This window comes from Rhinatrema bivittatum, chromosome 8 (genome assembly GCF_901001135.1).
Source record: "Rhinatrema bivittatum chromosome 8, aRhiBiv1.1, whole genome shotgun sequence".
In the NCBI taxonomy this organism is placed as follows: Eukaryota; Metazoa; Chordata; class Amphibia; order Gymnophiona; family Rhinatrematidae; genus Rhinatrema; species Rhinatrema bivittatum.
This window is the reverse complement of record NC_042622.1, coordinates 181,014,832-181,039,465: the sequence shown is the minus strand read 5'-3', so window position 1 is coordinate 181,039,465 and position 24,634 is coordinate 181,014,832. Positions and strand designations below refer to the sequence as shown.

Sequence of the window (24,634 nt, the reverse complement as noted above, 5' to 3'; positions counted from 1 at the left end):
CAGAAGAAAGGAGACGGTCCTCTCCAGAAGACCTCTCCTTTGCTAATTTTAAAAAGGAAATGTCAAAGACCCATTCCTTTTGATCTAGTCACCGAAGAGAACACACGTCACAAGACATTGAAAGTCCTTCAATTTGTAGATGTCCCCAAAGAAATGGCCATTCCCGTCCACGAAGTGCTCTTGGATCTGCAACATCACCTTTGGGAGCATCCTTACAGTGTCCAACCAGTTAATGGAAAGACAGATGCAACTTATAGAAACATAGAAATAACGGGAGAAGAAGAACAAACAGCCCATCCAGTCTGCCCAGCAAGCCCCTGCACTTTTTTTTTCTCTCATACTTATCTGTTACTCTTGGCCCTCAGTAACCTTTTGGTTCCACTTTCCCTCCACCCCCGCCATTAATGCAGAGAGCAGTGTTGGAACTGCATCTAAGTGAAATAGCTTAATTAGTTAAGGGTATTAACTGCCGCAATAAGCAAGCTACATCCATGCTTATTTGTTTACCCAGACTATGTAATTCAGTCCTTGGTTTTTGTCTGTATAGATCCCCTTTTCTTCATTCCCTCCCCCTGCTGTTGAAGTAGAGAGCTATGCTGGATATGCATGAAGTATGGTCCAGCATACTCCAGGGTTTCAGAAACCACAGCTACCCCTACCAATCAGTGTTAGTGGAATCTGCGCAGAAGAAGTCCAAAAGACTGAGCCCCCCATTCTTCAGCTCCCCCTGGAAAGGACCAAAATTTCTTGGATGGTTTGGGTTGAAAGGTCTTTCAGGGCTCTGTTAGTGTCACACATAGCTGTATATCAGTTATACATGACACAATACCAGAGAAACCTGTTGAAACAGGCTATAAGGGATAGCGGACTCTCTCCCTCAACAGCAACAAGAACACCTCACTGCCATTCTCTACAAAGGCCTCGAGGCAGGAAAACATGAGGTCAGAGCTGCATATGATTCCTTTGAGATGGCATCTCGCTTATCAGCAACAGGAATTGGTGCCAGAATATGGGCCTAGCTTAAAGCATCTGACTTGCGAACAGAAGTCCAGGACAAGCTCGCTGATCTCCCGTGTACTGGAGATAATCTCTTTGGCGACAAGATGCAGTGGCTCAACTAAAAGATCATCATGAGACCCTGCGTCAATTTTCCACAGTGACTATCAAAACTCCCTCCTCTGCTTGAAAAACCTCGAGAAGGGACCCGAGAAGACCCTTTTATCACTCATGCAAGTACTAGCCACCTACATCTCGCGTGAGACCAGCCAAGCCACCTCAGAGAGGACATCCACGGCAGGCCAAGATGTCCAGATCTCAGCCAGCCCAGCAAACGAGCCCAGCCTCTAGATTTTGAAATCTGTCCAGAGAACAGTAGCTACTCTACCAATCCAAGACCAGAATTGCCTGTAGGAGGGCGGCTACACCACTTTATCACCAACTGGCGCTGCATTACAACTGACCAATGGGTAATATCCATCATAACCCACGGATAGCATCTAAATTTCCTCATGGTACCCCCGGATTCACCACCCAATCCACTGTGGATCAAAAGAGATCACACAAACCTAGAGTCAGAACTGTCCACCCTCCTGAGCACCAGGGCTGTGGAAACAGTTCCCCTGGCACAGCAGGGCAGAGAGTTCTACTCCTGCTATTTTCTAATTCCAAAGAAATCAGGCGGCCTCCGACCCATCCTAGACCTCCGCAATCTCAACAGATTTCTACAAAAAGAAAAATTCAGGATGGTGTCCCTTGGCACCCTGCTTCTCCTTCTACAACAGAGAGACTGGCTCTGTTCTTTGGATCTTCAAGACGCCTTAGCGCACATACCCATATCCCCACATCACCGCAAATATTTGTGCTTTATAGTTGGGCATCAACATTTTCAGTACCAGGTTCTGCCTTTCGGACTTGCCTCGGCACCCCTTGTATTTACAAAATGCCTAGCAGTGGCTGCCGCCCATTTACGCAAAAACAGCATACACGTGTTTCCTTATCTGGATGACTGGCTAAGCAAGGAGCTCTCAACGCTTTACAGTTCACTATCAAGCTGCTGCACTCGTTGGGGTTTCTCATCAATTACCAGAAATCCCACCTGATTCCATCTCACCTCCTTACCTTCATTGGAGCAGATTTGGACACCACAGTCGCAAAGGCCTTGTTACCCAACGACCGTGCAGACATACTCTCCAAACTAGCTGCATCTCTGCGCACAAAGAAAACAGCTTCAGCTCTTCAATTCCTTACATTTGTGGGCCACATGGCTTCCACGATCCATGTCACTCCTATGGCCAAGTTGGCCATGAGAATAACTCAATGGACTTTGAAATCTCAGTGGCTCCAAGCCACTCAACCTCTTTCATCCCAGATCCATGTAACCCACCAGCTGAGTCCATCACTTCTCTGGTGGATAAACAAAGCCAACTTGCTGACAGGTCTACACTTCCAGCAACCAGTTCCACAAGTAACCTTAACCACAGACTCATCCAGCTTGTGTTGAGGAGCTCATGTGAACAATCTTCAAACTCAAGGTACTTGGACACAGCTCGAAGCAAGGTATCAAATCAACTTCCTAGAGCTTAGAGCTATACGTTATGCTCTATATGCGTTCAAGGACTGCCTTTCACACAAGACTGTTCTCATACAAACAGACAACACAGTTGCAGTGTGGTACTTGAACAAGCAGGGAAGCACAGGCTCTTATCTCCTCTGCCAAGAAGCTGCTCAGATCTGGGCCTGGACAAAACATCTTCATAAAATTGAAAAGATGTACAAGAGGCTATCTCCTGCAGTCCCATTGTATATAAGGGGCACAGACAGTGGCTTTCAAGCTAACTTCCAATTTGCTTCCATTTCAGACTCGGGCCTGTGCGCTTCAAGTTCTCTCGGCCATCTTGGAGGGTTCAAAGCAATTCCTCTCTGTTGCCGAAGATGCCAGTGAACACAGACGGGCCTTTACTCCCTTCTCTGTGACCCTCGCTTCCAGTATTAGAGAGCTGCACAGGTGCCTGCTGCTGGCCCTGGTGGCAGAATCCTCCGCACAGACCCTTACACAGATAATTAAGGTATGCATTATTTTTTGTCAAAATCTGCTGATGTATTAGATTGAATTGCTCTAGCTTTTAACAATATGAACTCCATTAGTTTAGGGCGACTTGTAATTAGTATATAAATATGAAATTATCAGTAATGTAGCTGAGGACCCTCTATGGGGCCGATGCAGTAAATGTGTGCGGAAAACAGGCGCTCTTTGAGCATCCGTTTTCCCAACTGGCTTGACAGCCTGCTTGACAGCCACCTCTCCTGGGCTCCCAATCTAATATTAAAATGAGGGATCGTGCTAAAAAGGAGGTGCTAGGGACAAATGTACGTCCCTATCACCTCCTCTGAATTGGGCGCACAGGAGAGGTGTCTGACAAGCGGGCTGTCAAGCCGGTTGGGAAAACGAACACTCAATCTATGAGCATCCGTTTTCTCCTGCTACCGGCATATACACGCACAAGATACAAAGCCTAGATTGTGTATCTTGTGTATGTATATGATGTCCAAAATGTTTTTTGGGTTTTTTTTTTTGTTTCCAAAGAAATTTATTTATTTTTTTAAATTAAAATACTGCTTTATTTGGTTCCTCCTAATAGTATTGCTACGATACTGTTAAGAGGAGTCTCAGAAAGCAGGATTTTTTTTTTTTTCAATGCCCCCTTGAGTGTGGCATACCTTTTACGTCCGTGCCGGGCTGGTGTAAAATTTGCCCCGTTGTAAGGGCATATTGGCTGCACAGAAAATTCATTGGATCGTGGGGGTTAGTTAATAGCTTCATCTATATGGATTTCCATGTGCTAAGCGCTATTAGCTACACGGAGATTTGGACACGTGTTTTGGATATGCCAATCCCCGTATTGGATTGTGGGTTATGGACTCGCGTCAGGCCATGCACAGTGGCTAGTGCATGGTGTTGAATTGGCTCCTTTGGGTTATTCCTAGAGGCATTTCTCGTTGTGTTATGCTTGTCCTAGACCCACTTTTCATTTGTCGCTGTTATTTTATTTGAAAATGACTGTTGGTAGAATTTATTTTGCTCATTGTAGACAGATTTGAATAGTTTTTAGAACTAGCTTCTTTAAATCATGTAATTTACTTGAATGATTTATGTGTATGATCTGCACACATTCTTCACCTGGCTTTTCATCCATTGCAGAGGCTGTAATGCATGCCTGTTCTTTGTTCTGTATTTCAGTGCCTTGCAAATTTAGTATCTAATGTCCCATATAACCGTTTGAAACCTGGACTGCTTACAAGAGTCTGGAACCAGATAAAGCCGTACATTCGAAACAAAGGTCTGCCTTCAGCTCCGTCTGGTCTCTTCTCATGTATTTCCTATTGCTAAAACTTTTCACACCTTCTACCTTGCATTTTTTTTAAAATTCATTTTATGCTTATGTTCTGCTTCATCTTAAAAGCTTAAAGTGGACTCTAACCAATTATAAAATGCACACAATGCTAACTATAGTACAATAATTTAAAAAATCTGATCCTGCAAATAACTTTTTCTCTGGTTTTCAAGCTCAGATTAAGGGCCTTTGTTCAATAAAGATTTGCTTCTGTAGGTATAGAATGGGGAAAGGTCAATTTTATTTTAATAAGTCCCTAAATTGTTTTTTTGTTTTGTTTTCTTTAACTGTCTGATCTGAGGTTTGTCTCTGGGCCCTCCTTCCATTCCATTCCATCATCCCCTCCAAATGTCTCCCTCCATTAGAGCAGTGGCATTCACTCCCAGGCCTCTGGCTGCAAATGGGTCTGGTTTCCAGGATATCCTTAATGAGCATACATGAGAGAGATTTGCATACGATTGAGGCAGGGTGCATGAACTTCTCCTTTGTCTTTTAAATACTCTTGTTGGAACTGGCTAAAGCTTGGGGAGTGAACTCATAAAACTATGAAGCATTGCAGTCTTGTGATGTGTTCAATTTTTGTTTTCCTCTTTGTGTTCACTAGACGTTAATGTTCGTGTTTCTAGCCTCACCTTGCTAGGGGCCATGGTATCCGCTCAGCCTCCTCTACCAGAAGTACAACTGTTGTTACAGCAGCCCAGCTCCTCGGGGCTAACAAACAGCGGGGCTGCCACCCCACACGGCCTGAACGACCCGGAATGGTGGAGAAAGGCGCCGTTCTCCGAGCTTCACGGAGAGCCCCTGAATAATTCAGAACACTCCCCTTCTGAGCCCTGCTGGCTGATACGTCTCTGCATTTCTATCGTGATACAGCCTCGAGAAGATTCTCCTTCTGATAGTGATGTTGCTTCTACGCCTGGCAGCATATATGAGCCATCTCCTGTCCGACTAGAGTCTTTACAGGTAGGAAAATACAATGGTGGGAGCTGCTGTTGTGTGGGGTATTTTAGAAAAAAAAGGGATCAAATACCATTCCTGTAAGCTCATTCTGTTACCCTACCAATTTTGCTGCCTCCAGTATTTTGCTAGCGTTTTTCTACCTGTGGGATTGTATGTTTACAGTTGTTCCTCAAATGATTCCCCCCTCCTTCCCCTTTCTCAATAATCAGCTACCTGCCACGTTTAATGTACTTTTTGTTTTCTGTGGCCTGCCGGCAGGTGTTGGCCCATCTTGTAAAGGGCTACTTTGGAATGGCACAGGACTATTTACTAGAGCTCGGAGAGGTGGCTTGTAAATGCATGGAGGAAATGGATCCGTCAATTCAGCTCCATGGTGCAAAGGTACATCTTGGACACTCGGGCATAATATGTGCGCATGCATGTGTGGGTGACACACAGTATTGTTCAGGGACGTTTTATTTAAAGTGTGCAAGTTTAGGACTGTGGATCTGGACAGATGAGTCTTAGAATGATTGATTATTTAAGGCGTTTTTAGAATTGTTTAAGCACTGGAATGCTATCCAGTACACTGCTGAGGCTCACTCATGAATCTGATGGAGGCCTTTTGTCTTCTTTATGTTTTTCTTAATGACAGCTTCTGGAAGAGTTAGGGACAGGCATAATTCAACAACATAAGCCAGATTCCACCATTTCTCTGGACCAGAGGGCACCCGTTGGGCTGGTATGTGTTTCCAAACGCCAAATGATTTCTTTTCCTGTGAACAAAGCCTCATTTCTCGAGATCCTGCATGGAGAAGCGTGTGTGCAATTGATTGTTCTGAAGATTCGTGGAGTACGCTGGAGTATCAAGTGAGCTCGCAGGCGGGAACGGTTTCTCTGTACTCAAAACGCAGGCTTGTGGCGTGCTCTGCAGCAGCTAAACGATGATTTCTGTTTTGACTCTTATTTGGTCTATTCCATTTTTTTTTTTAAGCTGGCTGATTGCAATCCCAACCAATCATGGTCCCGATCATATTTTTGCAGTCTGATGCGAAAAATTCACCAGTAGGATGTCTATTTTAATACTGCATCTTCCTTCACACAGGGTGTTATAAGAGAGCAGAGTTGACATTTCTCCTAACAGTGGTGTTGAAAAGAGGACAGCAGATGTGAATTATATCGTTATACACATTTTGGTTTTTTGTTTTGGGGTTGGTTTTTTTTGGGGGGGAAGGGTCCTTATTATTCATGTTAGACAAGTGCGGTTATTGCCCACCATCCCTCTCCTCATCCCTGCCAGTAAATGGAGACAGAGGGAAAAAAAAAGCTTAAAGCTGACTTCATTCCTCCTATACCTGCAGTACCTGAATGTAATCTGCTTTGAAGTGCTTGAAAAGTGGACTATAAATAAAAAAAAAATATGAGTCTGTTGCTGCCTTCAGCTCTTCAGTATTATATTCAAATCATCTTTATTTAATCTTGGTTATTAGGGGAGGCCACAACCTTAGTTTTCTACAACATAATCCACCAATCTTGTTTATCAATTTCTTGTTGCAATCCGTATGGGCGGGGAGAGGGGAAGAGGGTCCAGCAGTTTGCTCTTCCTTTGGACTTCCAGCTCAGTCAGATCCATTTTTAGATCCCCTCCCCATCTCAGTGCAGCCATTGCTGGAGGCCCCAGGCCCTGACTAACAGGGACCCTTAGTCCAGCCATTAGATGTCACCATTGAATGATGGCACTGAGTCCCTTCCTTCCCAGGGACCGTGAGCGCTGCTTACACAGCATTCCTGCTAAGCCAGGGACCTGAGCCCAGGTTTTTCATACCTCTGAGCCAGCCACGAATATCTCTTTGAATTTGCTTTGCCCTTGAATATAGCGTGTGTGTTTAATTTTTGCTCTCTCTGACCTGGCTATATGTATGTGAAAATGTGTTTTAAAGTTATACATATCTTTCCATACACTATTAGCTTTTTCCCTTTTAAAAGAATGAGCTACTGATTATAATAATTTGCACTTCTGTTGGAAGATGTTTGATTTTTTTTTTTTTTATGTTCTGTGACTCTATTCTAGATTGTAACATTCTGGACTATGATACTGAATGGCCCTTTGCCAGGAGCACTACAGAACGAGCAGCATCCGACCCTGCAGACCAGTGCCTGTGATGCGCTCTCTTCCATCTTACCTGAGGCTTTCAGTGCTCTGCCGGTAAACTGCAGGTTTTCCTTTCAGGCGCATGTTTAAAGTTGGTAGAAAGGTCAGGGGGTCATTTTATAACAGTCTGCATACATTTTCGGGGTTACATGTCCTAAGGTACACTAATTTTAAGAGCAAACTTATACATATAAGTCCACTTTGTGCAGGTAGTTTTCGTGAGGAAATTTTCAAAGTTACACCTGCCACTTGGTGTGGGGAAAGTATTTGGGTTTTTTTTTTATTTTTCAGGGAAATTTAGGCACAAACTTTTCAAAATGAAAAAGTATGTGTGTAAATACAAATCCTGCCCAGTCTGCACCTCCACACCCCCCCCCCCCGAATACCTCTCCCTAATGTGCATAATTTTATGCCAGGCAGTTTTCAGAAGGGTCATTTTGGGGGGGGGGGGGGGGGGCGGTTTCAGGAATCCTATGTGTGTGGGCTCATACTGTTCCATTCCTGCCATTTTAGTTACTAATTTGTTAACTCCAAAGGAGTTAAAGGATTATGTGCACATGACCTTGCATATAACACTTCAAGTCTGCCCATCTTTCCTGATAATGGGTGCCCAGAACTGAATTCCACCTGACAAAAGGCTTATAAAGGGGAGGGAGGCCATCCTTTGTTCCTTGCTTCCACAACGCCCCGGTTTAACTCCTGCCAACATGTTTCCTGCACTCATTCCTTCTTAATTGTGTCTTACTTAGTGTTAGCAGTCCCCCCCCCCCTAAAGGAGTTGGCTTTTGTGTAGATGACATCATTGCCTGTACGAATGTATGAAAACTAGTTTTGAAAAAAAAAAAAAAAAAGCTACAGTGACATTGGGTACTAAGTTTTTTATTTTCGGCCTCCCGGCCAATAATCATCAATGGTTGAGCCAAGTGGCAAGCTATAAAATAGGCAGATGAAATTTAATGTGGACAAATGTAAAGTAGTGCACATGAGGAAAAACGAATCCTAACTACAGGCACACCCAGGAAAAGAAACTTGGTGTCGTTGTGGAATGTTGAAATCCTCAGCCCAATGTGCAGCAGCAGTCAAAAAAGGAAACAATGTTAGGATTTATTTATTTAGACATTTTATATACTGCTGTTCCATATAAAGATCACACCGGTTTACAAAAGTAACATTCATATGCTGTATATCAACAAATAATGACAGTTACGGATTGTTCATAAACAGGAATTAATGTAAAATTGAGATATTCTAATACATATTACAATAATACATAATACAATCCACCCTCAAGAATAAATTAAATTCATCACATCTATGTTTTCTAAATAAGAAGTGAAACATAAAACTGAACTATAACCTTGCACATGATACCCCCATGCTTAATTACAGTTTGTACCTTTGAAACCCTTGTTTAACCCCCCCCCCCTTTATCCCTGTAACCTTATATTTTGTAAACCGTTTGACGATTCCGAATGACGGTATATAAAACTCGTTAAATAAATAAACATATTAACTAAAGATCTAAGACATCGGGCGAGTTGTTCAGAAAGTATAACATAACCGTTTTCACATAATAGTACATTGTCTTAAGATTCTTACATGCTGGGAGGAAGTGACATCACCTCCAGAGATGGCGGCTTAATAGCAGAGCTTCCGACCCAACTTTGCAATCATTTCCATCCCGACGCTACATCACCTTGAAAACCCTGCTGCAGTGTGTGCGAGCTCAAGTCTGGACACAGCAATGTCTCAGATTAAAAAAAAAAACGATTTTAGAAAAGTTCTCCTTCGCGAGCTGGGATTCAGCCCAGGCTGTCGGCTGCAGAGAGGCAGAAGAAATGGCCGCTGATGTGCCTGAGTCAGGTACCATGGAGGATGCAACTTGCTTCGAGGAGTCTGAGGGGGGAATACCGACGCGGGCTGACTTTCGCCAGTAGTTTAATGACTTGCACCAGGATATGGCGCATATTAAAGCGGAGTTTGGTTCCATGCTTGCTGAGTTGTGGGGCGAAGTCGCTGATCTTAGGCAGCGCATGGAGGTGGAGTCGCGGGCGGAGGAGCAGGCAGCTGAAGCTGTGGCGAGCTGGGAAGATGTTGCAGGCCTCTCTAATTCATTGCTGGAGCTGGAAGAGCATATGGAGGGCCTAGAGAACAGGTCCCGGAGGTCTAATATGCGCTTTTGTGGGGTTCCAGAGTTACCTGTATTTAAAGGCTGTTTTCAGATTATAACAAGTTTCTGCACACAACTGCTAGATATGGAAGATGTCACTAAGCCCCTGACAAACTTTAGAGGGTGCACAGAGCTCTTGGTCAGCCCAGAGGTAACTTTCCCCACAATATTGTGGTTTGCTTCCATGATTTTACAATTAAAGAGAAAGTTGCCATGATGGCCAGGAAAAAGGGCCAAATTATTTGGAATGAGCATCAGGTGGATATTTTTCAAGATCTATCCCTGATCACCATTTGCAAGCAGCGGGAGTTCCGGGACATTATTTTCTTATTGAAGCGTGAGGACATAAGATATTGATGGTCATTTTCTTTTGGTCTTCAATTTTCTATCGAAGGAAACTCGGCTAAAGTGAAGGCAGTGGAGGCTACAATGGCTTTTTTTTTTTTTTTTTTAATGAAAGGCTAGTCTTTCAGTTCCAGTTGGCGAACTCCCTGAGGCACCTGTGGCTAGTTTGGAAAAGAAAACTGTTCAGCCTAAATGGCAGAGGATCCAGAGGGTCCAGTAGGTGACTCAGAAGACATCTGGATTCCCACTTGTCTCCTGGAACGGCGAGTGATGACTTTTCATGTGCTCAGTTCTTACTGGGACCTATGGTTTGGAGTCTTCCTAGCATCCATTTTTGAGAAATAGGTGACGAGTTCTTGCAGATAAAGTATTATTTGGGAACGGCTTCTTTTTATGTTTAGGTCTTTTAGAACAGAGAAGTGTTTCGGGGCTGATGCCATGTCTGGTGATGACATTCCTCCTTGGGGAGGTTTGCACCTTTATGGGGGTGAGGTGCAGTAAAGGTATGGGGTTTAGAGGGAGTGGAGAGGGATGTTTGGTGTTGGGTATTCTTAGGGGTTTAGGGGCTTTTTAGATTTTTAGGGCTCGTGGTCTCTTGGGTTCATCTGTGAGTGTGCATGATTGGTTATTAGGGGTGGGTGATGGGAGGGTCAGTAGGTGTTTTTCTTAGGGTCTTTTCTTATTATTTCTCTTATGGTTACTCTTAAGATTATGTCTTTAAATACCAAGGGTCTCAACTCTCTGGGGGCTAATTTAATCTTCTGCCAAGACATGCATCTGAAAGCCAGATATCTTCATTTAATGGGATCATAAGAGAATGCCTTACTGGGTCAAACCAAGGGTCTATCAAGCCCAGCATCCTGTTTTCAACAGTGGCCAATCCAGGCTATAAGTACCTGCCAAGTACCCAAAAACTAAGTCTATCCCATGCTACTGATGCTAGTAATAGCAGTGGCTATTTTCTAAGTCCACTTAATTAATAGTAGGTAAAGGACTTCTCCAAGAACTTATCCAAACCTTTTTTTAAACCCAGCTACACTAACTGCACTAACCACATCCCCTGGCAACAAATTCCAGAGTTTAATTGTGCGTTGAGTGAAAAAGAACTTTCTCCCAGGACAAGCAGGATGGTAGTTCTCACATATGGGTGACTTCATTAGGTGGAGCCTTATTATGGAACACGTTTGTCAAAGTTTCTAGAAACTTTGACTGGCACACTGAGCATGCCCAGCATGCCATGATCCCTGTGTCCACAGGGGTCTCCCTTCAGTCTCTTTTTTTTTTTTCCATGCTGCAGTTGCCTCTCGTTTAGGAGCTCTGAGATTTTTTCTCTCAACCTTTCCTCACGGAAAAACTTGAAGTTTTACTTCACAAATGATTTCCCTACACGAGTCTCCCTTCACATACATTTTCATCGACGCTCTGCAAGTACTATTCTGTGTTCTACGGTCGGTTCCTGTCACCTCACTGTCGGTTCCCCGGGTTACCAACGGTTTAGCGGCCCTCTCTTTTTCTCTCCCTATGTCTATCACACTCGGTCCGCCCCACGATGCCAGCAGGTATCCTTGCTGCTATCTTCCATCAAGGCTAGAGGGATCGGGGTATCCACGGTTCCCATTGATGCCATGGAGGCCCCCATCAATCCATCGGGGCCGCCGTCGATACCGCTGTTGATGCCTCCGTTTATGATGCCATCGATGCCTCGGTGCCCTCAACTAACGAAAACGCTCCATACTTCGGGACCTCAACCAGAGCCCCCATATAATCCTTAGGCGAAAAACGCCAGGAGCAGTAGAGGCACGATGACCGTCTGTCACTGATGCCATCCAGGACAGCGGTGGCACCTTCCTCTGTGCTGGAGAATGACCAGGCTGAGCACTGTAGGAATCATCCTCACCAGCATGGTGACCGTCTGTCACCGACTCCATCCACAACATCGGTGGCATCTTCCTCTGTGCTGGAGAATGACCAAGCCGAGCATCGAGGGAAACATCTTTGCCAGCACCAACAGGGTTCTGCATTCGGTGCCGGCACAGATACCGCATCGGCATCGATGTCCATCAAGCCAGTTGCGAAGCGGGCCCGGATACAAGAGTCTCCATGCTCCGAGGCACCCGAGGCACCAAGGCGTTCCCCACCGACATCAGTGCCAGGTACTGAGTCACCACAGATCCATGTGGAAGTACCAGTAACTCCTAGCCTGCCTCCCCCTGTAGCTGCGTTACCTATACCAACTCCAGGGAGGAGCTGGACATCCTTGTCGGCCAGGCTGTCCTCGATGCCTTCCGGAATCTACAACCTCAATCGATGCCATCCCCCATATTGGCACCAACACCGGAGCCATCGATATTTGCACCATTGTGGCACCACCTCACTGCCCTCATCGGTACCCTACTAACGACAGCCTAAGTCATCAACGCCGACTCGACCTTTTGAGCCTCTCTCTCAGGAGGTTGGTGAGTCTGGAGGGAATTCCAGAGCGATTATGGAACCCGCTGCTGCCTTTTTAGCAGATGCAGGCTGTGATTTGGTCCAGAACGCTGCCAGAGGAGTGGCTTCTGTGGTTGCGAAATTGGTCAGCTGACAGTTTCCAAAGCCAAATTTACCAAGATGCCCTTTAAAGGCTTAAGAACATAAGAAATTGCCATGCTGGGTCAGACCAAGGGTCCATCAAGCCCAGCATCCTGTTTCCAACAGAGGCCAAAACCAGGCCACAAGAACCTGGCCATTACCCAAACACTAAGAAGATCCCATGCTACTGATGCAATTAATAGCAGTGGCTATTCCCTAAGTAAAATTGATTAATAGCCATTAATGGACTTCTCCTCCAAGAACTTATCCAAACCTTTTTTGAACCCAGCTACACTAACTGCACTAACATCCTCTGGCAACAAATTTCAGAGCTTTGTTGTGCGTTGAGTGAAAAAGATTTTCTCCAATTAGTCTTAAATGTGCTACTTGCTAACTTCATGGAATGCCCCCTAGTCCTTCTATTATTTGAAAGTGAAAATAACAGAGTCACATCTACTCGTTCAAGACCTCTCATGATCTTAAAGTCCTCTATCATATCCCCCCTCAGCCGTCTCTTCTCCAAGCTGAACAGCCCTAATCTCTTCAGCCTATCCTCATAGGGAAGCTGTTCCATCCCCTTTATCATTTTGGTTGCCCTTCTCTGTACCTTCTCCATCGCAACTATATCTTTTTTGAGATGGGCGACCAGAATTGTACACAGTATTCAAGGTGTGGTCTCACCATGGAGCGATATAGAGGCATTATGACATTTTCCGTTCTATTAACCATTCCCTTCCTAATAATTCCTAACATTCTATTTGCTTTTTTGTCTGCTGCAGCACACTGAGCTGACGATTTTAAAGTATTATCCACTATGATGCCTAGATCTTTTTCCTGGGTGGTAGCTCCTAATATGGAACCTAACATCGTGTAACTTCAGCAACGGTTATTTTTCCCTATATGCAACACCTTGCACTTGTCCACATTAAATTTCATCTGCCATTTGGATGCCCAATCTTCAAGTCTTGCAAGGTCCTCCTGCAATGTATCACAGTCTGCTTGTGATTTAACTACTCTAAATAATTTTGTATCATCTGCAGATTTGATAACCTCACTCGTCTTATTCCTTTCCAGATCATTTATATATATATATATATATTGAAAAGCACCGGTCCAAGTACAGATCCCTGAGGCACTCCACTGTTTACCCTTTTCCACTGAGAAAATTGACCATTTAATCCTACTCTGTTTCCTGTCTTTTAACCAGCTTGTAATCCACAAAAGGACATCGCCTCCTATCCCATGACTTTTTAGTTTACGTAGAAGCCTCTCATGAGGGACTTTGTCAAACGCCTTCTGAAAATCCAAATACACTACATCTACCAGTTCACCTTTATCCACATGTTTATTAACCCCTTTGAAAAAATGAAGCAGATTTGTTAGACAAGACTTCCCTTGGGTAAATCCATGTTGACTATGTTCCATTAAATCATGTCTTTCTATATGCTTTACAATTTTGTTCTTGAGAATAGTTTCCACTATTTTTCCCGGCACTGAAGTCAGGCTCACTGGTCTATAGTTACCTGGATCGCCCCTGGAGCCTTTTTTAAATATTGGGGTTACATTGGCCACCCTCCAGTCTTCAGGTACAATGGATGATTTTAATGATAGGTTACAAATTTTAACTAATAGATCAGAAACTTCATTTTTGAGTTCCTTCAGAACCCTAGGATGCATACCATCCGGTCCAGGTGATTTGCTACTCTTTAGTTTGTCAATCTGGCCTACTACATCTTCCAGGTTCACAGTGATTTCGTTCAGTTCGTCTGACTCATCACCCCTGAAAACCATCTCCGGAACTGGTATCTCCCCAACATCCTCATTTGTAAACACGGAGGCAAAGAATTCATTTAGTCTTTCTGCAATGGCCTTATCTTCCCTAAGAGCCCCTTTTAGGACCGAGTTGGAGAAACTGGCCAGTAAGTGGGACGAGTCTCCGGTGCCTCGGTTGCCAGAGGATAAGAAACAGTTATAGCGCCCCCTTTGGTATGAGGGTTCATTTCTGAGGTTCCAGGCATTTTAGTGCCTATAGAGGGGACAACCGTTCAGCGGACTTGGCCTTTCAGTAGATCTCAATCCTTTCATCCCCTGCAGCCCAAGAGAGGAGCAGGTTCGGGTGGTGGATCTTCCTGGGCTTCCCAATGAAGGTTTGCCGACCCACCTTCTGGAACAGAAAATAGAGGGACGCCTCTCTTTTATCAGAGGTGGGTCAAGATCACATTGGACCACTGGGTCCTGGAAGTGATATGCGAAGGGTATGCACCGGAATTTCGCAGTATTCCTTGGGATGTGTTCATGGTGTCCCCTTGCCACTCCCCACAGAAGAAACAGGCAGTGGAGTTCACGCTTCAAAGGCTTCTCAGACTGAGGGCTGTGGTTCCGGTGCCCATGTCTCAAGAAAGTATGGGGCGATATTCTATTTTTGTTGTGCCCAAGAAGGGGGAGTTCCTTTCATCCCATCTTGGATCTCAAGAGGGTCAACTGTCACTTGAAGGTGACTAATTTTCGAATGGAAACCTTACGCTCTGTAATAATGGCGGTGCAGACTGGAGAATTTCTGACCACATTGGATCTGTCAGAGGCTTACCTTCATATTCCCATCCAATTGAAACATCAATGCTTTCTACGCTTTGCGGTGTTGGGGTGCCATTATCAGTTTCAGGCGCTGCCTTTTGGTCTAGCCACTGCTCCCAGAACATTTTCCAAGATTATGGTGGTGGTAGTGGCACCTTGTGAAAAGAAGCAATCCTGGTGCACCCTTATTTGGATGACTGGCTAATTTGAGCCAAGTCTCAGGAAGAGAGCAGCCTGGTGTCACACAAGGTGATCTCCTTATTGCAGGAGCTTGGTTAGGTGGTGAACCTGACCAAGAGCAATCTTCAACCATCCCAGTCATTGGAATATGTGGGGGTCTAGTTCGACACAGGACAAAGTTTTCCTAATGGAAGTTCGGATCCAGAGATTGATTTCTGAAGTGCAGCAGTTGATGAACACCATATGCTCGATGGTGTGGTCCTACCTACAGATACTCAGCTTGATAGCAGGTACCCTGGAAGTGCATATGCGTCCTCTTCAATGCTCTCTGCTATCTCATTGGAACCCGCAGTCTCAGGATTTTGCGGTTCGGCTCCACTTGCAGATGGAAATATGCTCCCGCCTTCAGTGGTGGTTGCAGGGAGATCATCTGAGAAAGGGAGTTCCCTTGTCATCTCCGGCCTGATTGGTACTCATGACAGATGTGCCTCCACGGCTGGGGGCTCACTGTTTGGAGTTAACGGCCCAGGGGCGCTAAAATGCTGAAGAGTCCTGCTGGAACACCAGTTGCTGGGAGGCCTGGGTGGTATGGCTGGCATGCTTGCAGTTCAGCCACAGGCTGCAGAATCAAGCAGTTCACGTGATTTTGGACAACGTGATGATGGTAGCCTATATCAATTGCTAGGGAGGAACCAGCAGCCAGCAAGTATCACAGGAAATAGACCAGCTGATGGAATAGGCGGAAGGTCATCTGCAGATGATCTCTGCCTCTCACATTGCATGAAAAGACAACATAAGAGAAGTATTTCTCAGCAGGGAGAGTCTGGACCCAGGAGAGTGGGTATTGTCAGCCAAGGCGTTTCAGCTGATTGTGAATCGTTGAGGCCTTCTGTTCCTAGACCTGCTGTTGACTTCTCGAAATGCGAAGGTTCCTCGCTTCTACAGTCGCAGGAGAGATCTGTGGTCCCTGGGAATAGACACTCTTGTACAGGTCTGGCCGGAAGACAGATTGCTTTATGCCTTTCCTCAGTGGCCCTTGCTGGGCAGGATAATTTGCAAGATTGAAGACCACAGGGGCTAGTACTCCTGGTGGTGCCGGACTGGCCCAGGTGTCCGTGGTATGCGGATTTGCAACGACTCCTGGTAGAGGCTCCCCTTTGTCTTCTGCCATTCATGGATCTGCTTCAGCAGGGACCGGTTCTTCACGAGGATCCAACTCTATTCTGTCTTACAGTTTGGCCCTTGAAAGGGCTCGCCTGTTAAAGCATGGTTATTTCTCTGCAAGGATTGCCACTTTACTCCGCGTTCGCAAGTTCTCCACTTCCTTAGCTTATGTGCAGATTTGGAGAGTTTGAGGCCTTGTGTGAGGAGCGGGGTGTTCTTCCTCGTTCAGTTAAGATCCCTCTCATTCTGGATATTTTGCAGGATGGATTGAATAAAGGTTTGGCCCTTAATTCCTTGAAGGTGCAATTTGCGACTCTTGCCTGTTTCAGAGACTGGAGAATGGTGTTTTAGTCTCATCATGATGTGACCCATTTTTTGAAGGGAGTGAAGCAATTTAGGCCTCCCTTGAGGTTACCGGCTCCATTGTGGAGTCTTAATTTGGTGCTGGCCTTTTTGGCGGGCCCTACGTTCTGACCACTTCGTAGCCTTTCCTTACAGTTGTTGACTTTGAAGACTGTGTTCCTGGTGGCTATAGGTTCTGCACGTTGGATTTCTGAGCTGCAGGCCTTGTCTTGCTGGGAGCTGTTCCTTCGGGTGACTCCGGGGGTGTTACAGCTGCATACTGTTCCATCCTTCTTGCCCAAGGTAGTCTCAGTCCATCTCCTTGCCATCCCTGGATAAGGTCAGGGATGTGGAGGAGTTTTGCCTTTTGCGCTTCTTGGATGTTAAACGTCTTGTCGTGCGTATCTGGAGGTTTCTGAGTCTTTCCAAAAGACAAATTGCCTGTTTGTTCTCCATGGCAGGAGTAAGCAGGGTGCTCCAGCCTTTGCGGACTACCATAGCTCATTGGATTAAAGAGGTGGTCACGGCTGCGTATATGGATGCTGGAAAGCCATTGCCTACTCAGGTTAGGGCTCATTCCACTAGGGCTCAGGCTCTTGTCGATATCTGCTAAGCTGTGACGTGGTCCTCCTTTTTGCTAGTCTTGTTCTAGGTTTTAGCGTTTGGATGTACAGGCCCGGGAGGATGCAGCTTTTGCACATGCAGTGTTGACTGGACCATGGGCAGCCTCCCACCCTGTTGGGGAGTAGCTTTGGTAAATCCACTGGTTCTGAGTCCATATGTCTACATGCTAGGAAATGAAGAAATTACTTGCCTGATAACTTCGTTTTCCTTAGTGTAGACAGACTAACTCAGCTTCCTGCCCTCGCTGCCACATGTGTTTGTCAATAGTCCTCCTTTGGAGCTCTGGGTCCCAAGGGATTATTGGTTAGTGTTCATCCAGTCCCTAACTCGGGGTACCTAGACTCTTAGGTGAGTTCAGTGTTTATGGTTGGTTGAGAACAGTTCTGGTTATCTGTTTTTAATCATGTTTTTTGCTAGTCTTTCCTCAGTTGCTTTTGAAGAGAATACTGGCAGGCAGGGCTCATTGCAGGGTTATATATACTGTGACGTCAACTTCCTCCGTCTCCACCTGCTGGCAGAGGAGCATAAACTCACTGGTCCTGAGTCCATCTGTCTACACTAAGAAAAACGAAATTATCAGGAGTGTAATTTCTCCAATATTGCTCAGCTGATGGCATAACAGGGTATGGTCCACAGTGTGAAAGGCGGATGTTAAATAGATTAGCACAAGAAAATAAGATTCATGAGCATCAAACTTCGTAGAACAGAGTCCATTAATGAGAGGAGTAAAGTCTTAGCTGAGCAATGTTTCATAAATCCAAATTGGTTTGGGAAGAGAATATCTTGGTCTTCCAAATGATTTACAAGTTGAGATAACACTTCTTTTTCAAGTACTTTTGAGAAAAAAAGACAAATTGGATATTGGACGATAGTTGTCCCAATCTTTGATTCTACCAGTTTTATTTTTTTAGGATTGGTTTTATCACAGCTTGTTTTGCCCCATATGGAGCTAATCCTTCTGAGAGAGAGTGATTGTGATTGTCTGAATGATAACACTGTGTACTTGTTTCAAGGAACTGTGGGTGATTAGTAGGATTAATTTTAGTAATGATTTGACTAATTTTACAATTAGTTGAACGTGGTCCATTTAGCCAGACCATGTGATTCTTCAGGTGCTTTTGTGGGTGAGAAAATAAGGAATTGAATTTTCAATCTGTTTTATATGAAAAAGATGTGGCATATTCATTGCAAGTGTTCTTTGAGAAATTATAGTTTCTCTATGGAAGAGGACGGGTCCTTGATTAAATGTTTAATAACATCAAAGAGCAATTTAGAATTAAATATTACTCCATGAATATGTTTAGCTTTATTAGTTCACTGTATTTTGTTAGGAGAGAACTATATTTTCCTAGGGAATGATCCGAAAAGGAATCTAGAATAAAATGAAAAATATCATATTGCCTCTGTATCAAGTAATGGTACAACTGCATCTTGTGTGCAGTTCTGGTGCCTCATCTCAAAAAAAAAAAAAAAAAGATAGTGGACCTAAAAAAGGTGCAGAGGAGGGCAACAAAAACGATCACTAGAATGGAAAAACTCCCTTACCAAGAAAAGCCAAACAGGATAGGGCTGTTCAGGTTGGAGAAGAGATGACAGAAGGGGTTATAACAGAGGTTTATAAAGTCACAATTGGGGTAGAACAGGCAAATAGTGAACAGTTATTTACTCTTTCAAAAAGTAGTAAGACTGGGAGATCTGCAACGAAAGCATCAGGTAGCAAATTTGAAACAGACTGGAGAAAGTGTATCTTTCATTCAACACACAGAGCTGTGGAATTGGAGGATGTGGTCAAAATATCTGGCATAGGTGGGTTTAAAAGGGGTTTGGAGGAAAAGTCCATACACTATGTATGTATGTATGTATGTATGTATGTAAAACTCTTATATTCTGCAACTTCCAAGAAAAAAGTCCATCCAGTGCAATTACACTAACAATCGTAAGTTCATTAAAGCAATGCAAATCAACAATGCACAGCAAATAAGCAATGAGAATAAGACAAAAATTATTATTAGCCATGAAGATTTGGGAAAGCCACCACTTATCCCTGGGAGTAAGCAACAACGAATTGGATCTACTCTTGTATCTGCCAGCTACTTCCTAGTGACTTAAATTGACCTATATCGTTCTGTAAGGTCGATGGAACCTTACAGGACGATTTTAAAACTAGCATGCATGTGCCCATACACGCGCATATTGGCGCATGAGCAAAGATACGCTGGCATTTTAAAATCATGCTCACACTTGAGTGCGTATGATTAAAAATATGTCTAGTGTTCAAAACTGCTAATTTTAAGAGGTTTCTCAAACGAACCTACTTTGCATATCTCCCATAGGACTTTGCTGGCTTTAACGCATGTACATAAGCAGATTTTCCCAGTTTTTCCAATTTTGTCCACCAGTTCGCCCAGTTAATCTTGAGGTCATCCAGGCACCTCTGGTTCTTCCTCCTGCACACCCTCCACAGTTGACCCAGACCCCTCACCCTGATCTGTAAGCCCTAAAACGAGACCTACAAACTTGCTCCTCACCAGGAGCAGAAGTAAAGTTAAAGTGGCTAGCAAGCTGTCTCACGATACAGCCTTTAGTTTCAAAATATGGAGTTACTTGTTTAAGTGTTGGCTCTGCCACAAAATACCCATGCCCCCTCTCCTTTTCCACCCCCTTATTTTTGGCACACACACGGGTACATATGTGTGTAAATCATGGCTTTTAAAATCTGTTCTGCTTGTGCGCAGCCCACATACATGTAAGTGGGCATCTTCGTGCAACGTTTTTAAAATCAACCTGTCTGACCCAGCAGGGAACTTCTTAGGTTTAAAAAAAAAATTGAAAAAGGATGTAAAATCCCAGGTAGTCGTGACTGAAAGCTTATATCAACCTAGTGTAGTAGAGGTTGGTTCTGATTGAGCTGGAAAAGCAAAAGAGCAGGAGGAAAGCTACAGGGCTAAAAGTAATTCAGTTCAGCACTTTATTCTGTCTTAGTATCTTGCACATAAATTAAAATATATACTTTGAAACCAAACAGTACGTTTATATTCTGCATTAGAAACACTGCTGATTTCCCCTGCTGGAATGAGCATAATGCAGGCTTCCTCTGAGCCTGCTCAGTCTCCTCCAGCTTTCCACTGGATTACTCATTTTTCACATTGGTGAATGGTCCTCTAAAACTTGAGGCAACTTCCGAAACAATGGTTTCTGGCTTTCTTGAATAATCCATGAAAAGAAGTTTGTTTGTCTCCAATAATTTCTACAGATATTTTTTTTTACAACTCGTAGACTCTTCTTGCAGTTTGCTGCACAGCTCCACTAATTCCTGTTGTATGTTCTAGGATGACCGGCAGATACTGTGCATTACTCTCCTGCTCGGACTCAATCACAGTGAGAATCCGCTGGTGAAAGCGGCAGCAGCCCGTGCTCTGGGAGTCTACATCCTTTTCACAAACCTGCGGCAGGTCAGAATCCCACCCCTCAGCTCGCATTTCAGCTGCTATAACAAAGCTTTTTATAAACGAACAGGGCCTCGTTTTTTTTTTGTGCAGACAAATGCTAATCTCTTTCCAGGCTTCTTCATGTTAATGTTTCAGGAACAATAATTACACATTTCTGATGCTCAGATTTCCTCTATTTGCATCTCGCCAAGTGTAGTCAGAATAATTATTTCTATTGGTGAAAGCTAAAGGGTGAGAGAATGAAAAGTAAATTTTTGCAATCTTTAAAGCATCATGAAAAGTGAGCATTTGAATATTAATGTCTCTCTTGGTCTTTAAAAATAATGGATTCCTGTAGCTTCCAACTTGGACCTGGTTAAGATTTACTTACAGGCCGATTCAATAAATCCGTGTGGGAAAACAGATGCCCAGTGTTGAGCGCCCGCTTTCTTAATACGCGCCCAGCCACCTCTCCTGGGTGCGTGATCAAATATTTAAATGAGAGGTCATGCTAAAAAGGAAGCGCTAGGGACAAATGTGCGCCCCTAGCATCTCCTTGGCAGCGAGCACCTGGCAGAGGTGGCTGTCAGGTTAGGAAAACGGACGCTCAGTTTTATGAACATCCGTTTTCCCCACCTGTGCACAGCCAAAGGTTAGGAAAATGGATTCTTGTTAATTGAGCATCCATTTTCATAACCTGACTGCCGGCACACTGTTTAAAAAAAAAAAAAAAAGTTTTTAAATTCTTGTCTGTTTTGTTCCTCTGACTTAATATCATAGTGATATTAAGCAGTATTTTTCTGCTTTTCCGTACACTTTTTGGGCTGCTCAGAAATTGCCTGCTCTGGGGCAGGCGATAATTTCTGAGGGCAAAAATGTGCAGGTTGGGCGCACGCCTTTTTTTTTTTTTTTTTTTTTTTTTTGGAATCGAGAGAGAATAGCTAATAGCCTCCTCAACATGCATTTGCATGTGATGAGTGCTATTAGTTTTGCGGGGGGTTGGACGCACTTTTTGGACGCACTAATCCCCTTATAGAATAAGGGGTTGTGGAAGCGTGTCCAAAACCTGCAAGCAACCACGGGTTAAACAGTGCACTTGGCTGAGTGCACTGTATTGTATTAGTGTCCAAAGCACCAAAGAAAATATCAGGTTTTGTTTTTTTTTATATTTATTGAATTGTGACTTTGCAGTAACTAAAATGGGCATTGCCGGATGACTTTTTGAGAGAACATATTACTCTCACTGTTTCATAGTTGAGTGCGACATTAATTTAATACCTTTTTACAATTTATATAATGTGTTATGTGTATGAAGAATTGTTCAAGATAAAACTATTTATTTTTCAATTAGATTTTATTGTATTAAAACAGCCAATACAAAAATGCAAATGTAAACATAATTAAAATACATAAAGGTTTTAACACAAGATTTGTATTTACCCACAAGAGGAATCTCTCCCTAACCCCCCCCCCCCCCCCATTCAGTAAACATAGAGTAGCCATACACAGTGATGGTAAGGGAGCATCATTAGAAATTATGCAGTCTTATAATAATCATAAACACATCATATCAAACATGTACATTTATCTTATATAAACATATCAACAAACCAAAGCTTAATGCTACCATCTAACCCTTCAACTTAATTTTTTTGTCTCCAGAGATCATAGGAAGCCCATATATTATTGAACTTAGAGACAGCATGGGCCGGATTTTAAAAGCCCTACGCGCACCGGGCCTATTTTGAAAAGGCCTGGCGATGTGCGTAAAGCCCCGGGATGCTTGTAAGTCTCAGGGCTTGCAAAAAGGGGCGGGGTTGGGGCAGTCCAGTCCGGGGGGTGATCCGGAGGCGGGGCCAGAGGCCTCCAACACAGCGGCCATTGCCGCTATGTTGAAGGATCACATGCCGGCAGGCTGCCGGTGCGTGCGACTTGCGCCTGCCCAGAGGCAGGCGCAAAAGGTTTGTAAAACTTTTGGGGGGGTTAGAGTAGGGCTGGGGGGGGGGGTAAGGCTTAGGGGAAGGGGTGGGAAGGTCAGGCTAGGGGGAAGGGAACGGGGGAAGGCAGCTCGGCGCACGCAAGGTGCACAATTGTGCACCCTCTTGCGCGCACAGACCCCTGATTTTATAACTTGCACGCACCTGCGCGCGCAAGTTATAAAATCGGGTGTACGTGTGTGCGTGCCAGGTAGCATGCGCACATGTATGCCTGTGCGCACCCTTTTAAAATCTACCCCTATGTTCTTAAAAGTCATGATTTTATTCAGTCTGTAATTCCTATTTAATCTGTGAGTAACATTCATTCTAGAGGTACCGACAGTGTCTTTCCAATGGGATGCTATCTCGCATTTGGCTGCTATAAATGTCTGAGACAATAAGGAAGAATGATTAAGCTGAAGAATGGGTATATATAACTGGGACCAAAATTCCAATATGATCGGACACGTCCACCACACCGATTTCGGAGCGGCCTTGGAGGGAACGGAGGCAGGCTGCGCAGCTCGGCGCGCACCGGCTGCCCAAAATCGGCAGCCTTGTGCGCGCCGATCCAGTGTACTTTTGTTGGCGCCTGGTGCGCCAACAAAAGTACGCGCTCGCGCTGTTTTATAAAATCTACCTCGTAGTTTCTTGGGCATTAGATATCATCTAAATAGTACTTTATAACCATTTTCTAAAATGGAGGTCAAAACAAAAGTCTTACTGGTATACAAAAATGAGAGATCCCTGTCGTCTTCACCTAAGTCTCTTTCCCAATGCTGAATGTGAGGAGGAGGGGTTGACAATTCCTTATTTAGTAAATTATATAACTTTGTAATAGCTCCTTTAAGATTGTCAGCTATATTACAATATCCCTTAAATAAAGTTTTGTGTTTAGATAAATTCTCATCAATCCGTCATCTTTATAAAGTGATGAGTTTGAGAGTAAAGGAAGTATTTTCTAACTGGAGGTATCCATTTTTCCTTTAAATCTTCAAAACTGCTAAAATCAATCTCCTCCCACAAATGTTCCATTCGAGATATTCCCTGATCTGCCCAACTTCGATTTTGTCTCGGATCCAAAACCGGTTAGAAATCTATATTATGATTCAGTGCAGAACTATAGAAATATTCTCTTTTCCACTAAGAGGTGAATTTTAATATCAGCGCATGTGCACACATGTGTGCATTTGTCGGCATGCACATGGGCGTGCCGATTCCCGTGTGTACTTACACGCACAATTTTTTATCGATACATGAATGCCGTATCTCGCATGTAAGTGAAGGGAATTTTAGCTGGTATTCACAGCAACGCATTAGGCTTATTTCCCTGTTCCCTACCAGTTCACCCCAGTAAAGGAGCGGACTTCCTAAACCCCCTACCTAACTTGCCTCCCTTTTACCCTACTAACCCTGACCCCTAAAACTCCACTGACTAATTTTTTTTATTTCGATACTTACCCGCAGTCCGTAGCAGAAGGAACTTAACTTGGTTGTGGGATCCCGGTGCACACTTATACCTGACACTGACTTCGTGGCGCTGTCCTGGCCCACCCTTGCCCCGCCCACATCCCGCCCCTTTAGCTCAAAACCTTTGTAATGCGTGTACTGGAAGATATGCGCGTGGCCGCGGGCCTTTTAAAATCAGAGTGGCCCGCGTACTTATGAGTCATGTGCGTATCTCTCAGCTTGGCTGTACATAAGGTTTTGAAAATCTACTTGTAAGTGTACTTGCCGTTGAGCCCATAATTTCAAGGTAAGAAGGGTGGGTATCGGAG

The 24,634-nt window shown here is 44.2% G+C and overlaps 1 protein-coding gene across 1 annotated transcript in view; it reads left to right on the top strand.

Moving 5' to 3' along the window:
- Positions 1-24,634, top strand: part of HEATR6 (HEAT repeat containing 6) — a 128,129-nt gene that overhangs the window by 70,384 nt on the left and 33,111 nt on the right. The window contains exons 10-16 of the mRNA XM_029612529.1: positions 2,859-3,065; positions 4,238-4,337; positions 4,996-5,354; positions 5,610-5,732; positions 5,986-6,072; positions 7,402-7,536; positions 20,782-20,904. Coding sequence (XP_029468389.1) covers positions 2,859-3,065; positions 4,238-4,337; positions 4,996-5,354; positions 5,610-5,732; positions 5,986-6,072; positions 7,402-7,536; positions 20,782-20,904 — 1,134 coding nt within the window. The remainder of the gene's footprint in view (positions 1-2,858; positions 3,066-4,237; positions 4,338-4,995; positions 5,355-5,609; positions 5,733-5,985; positions 6,073-7,401; positions 7,537-20,781; positions 20,905-24,634) is intronic.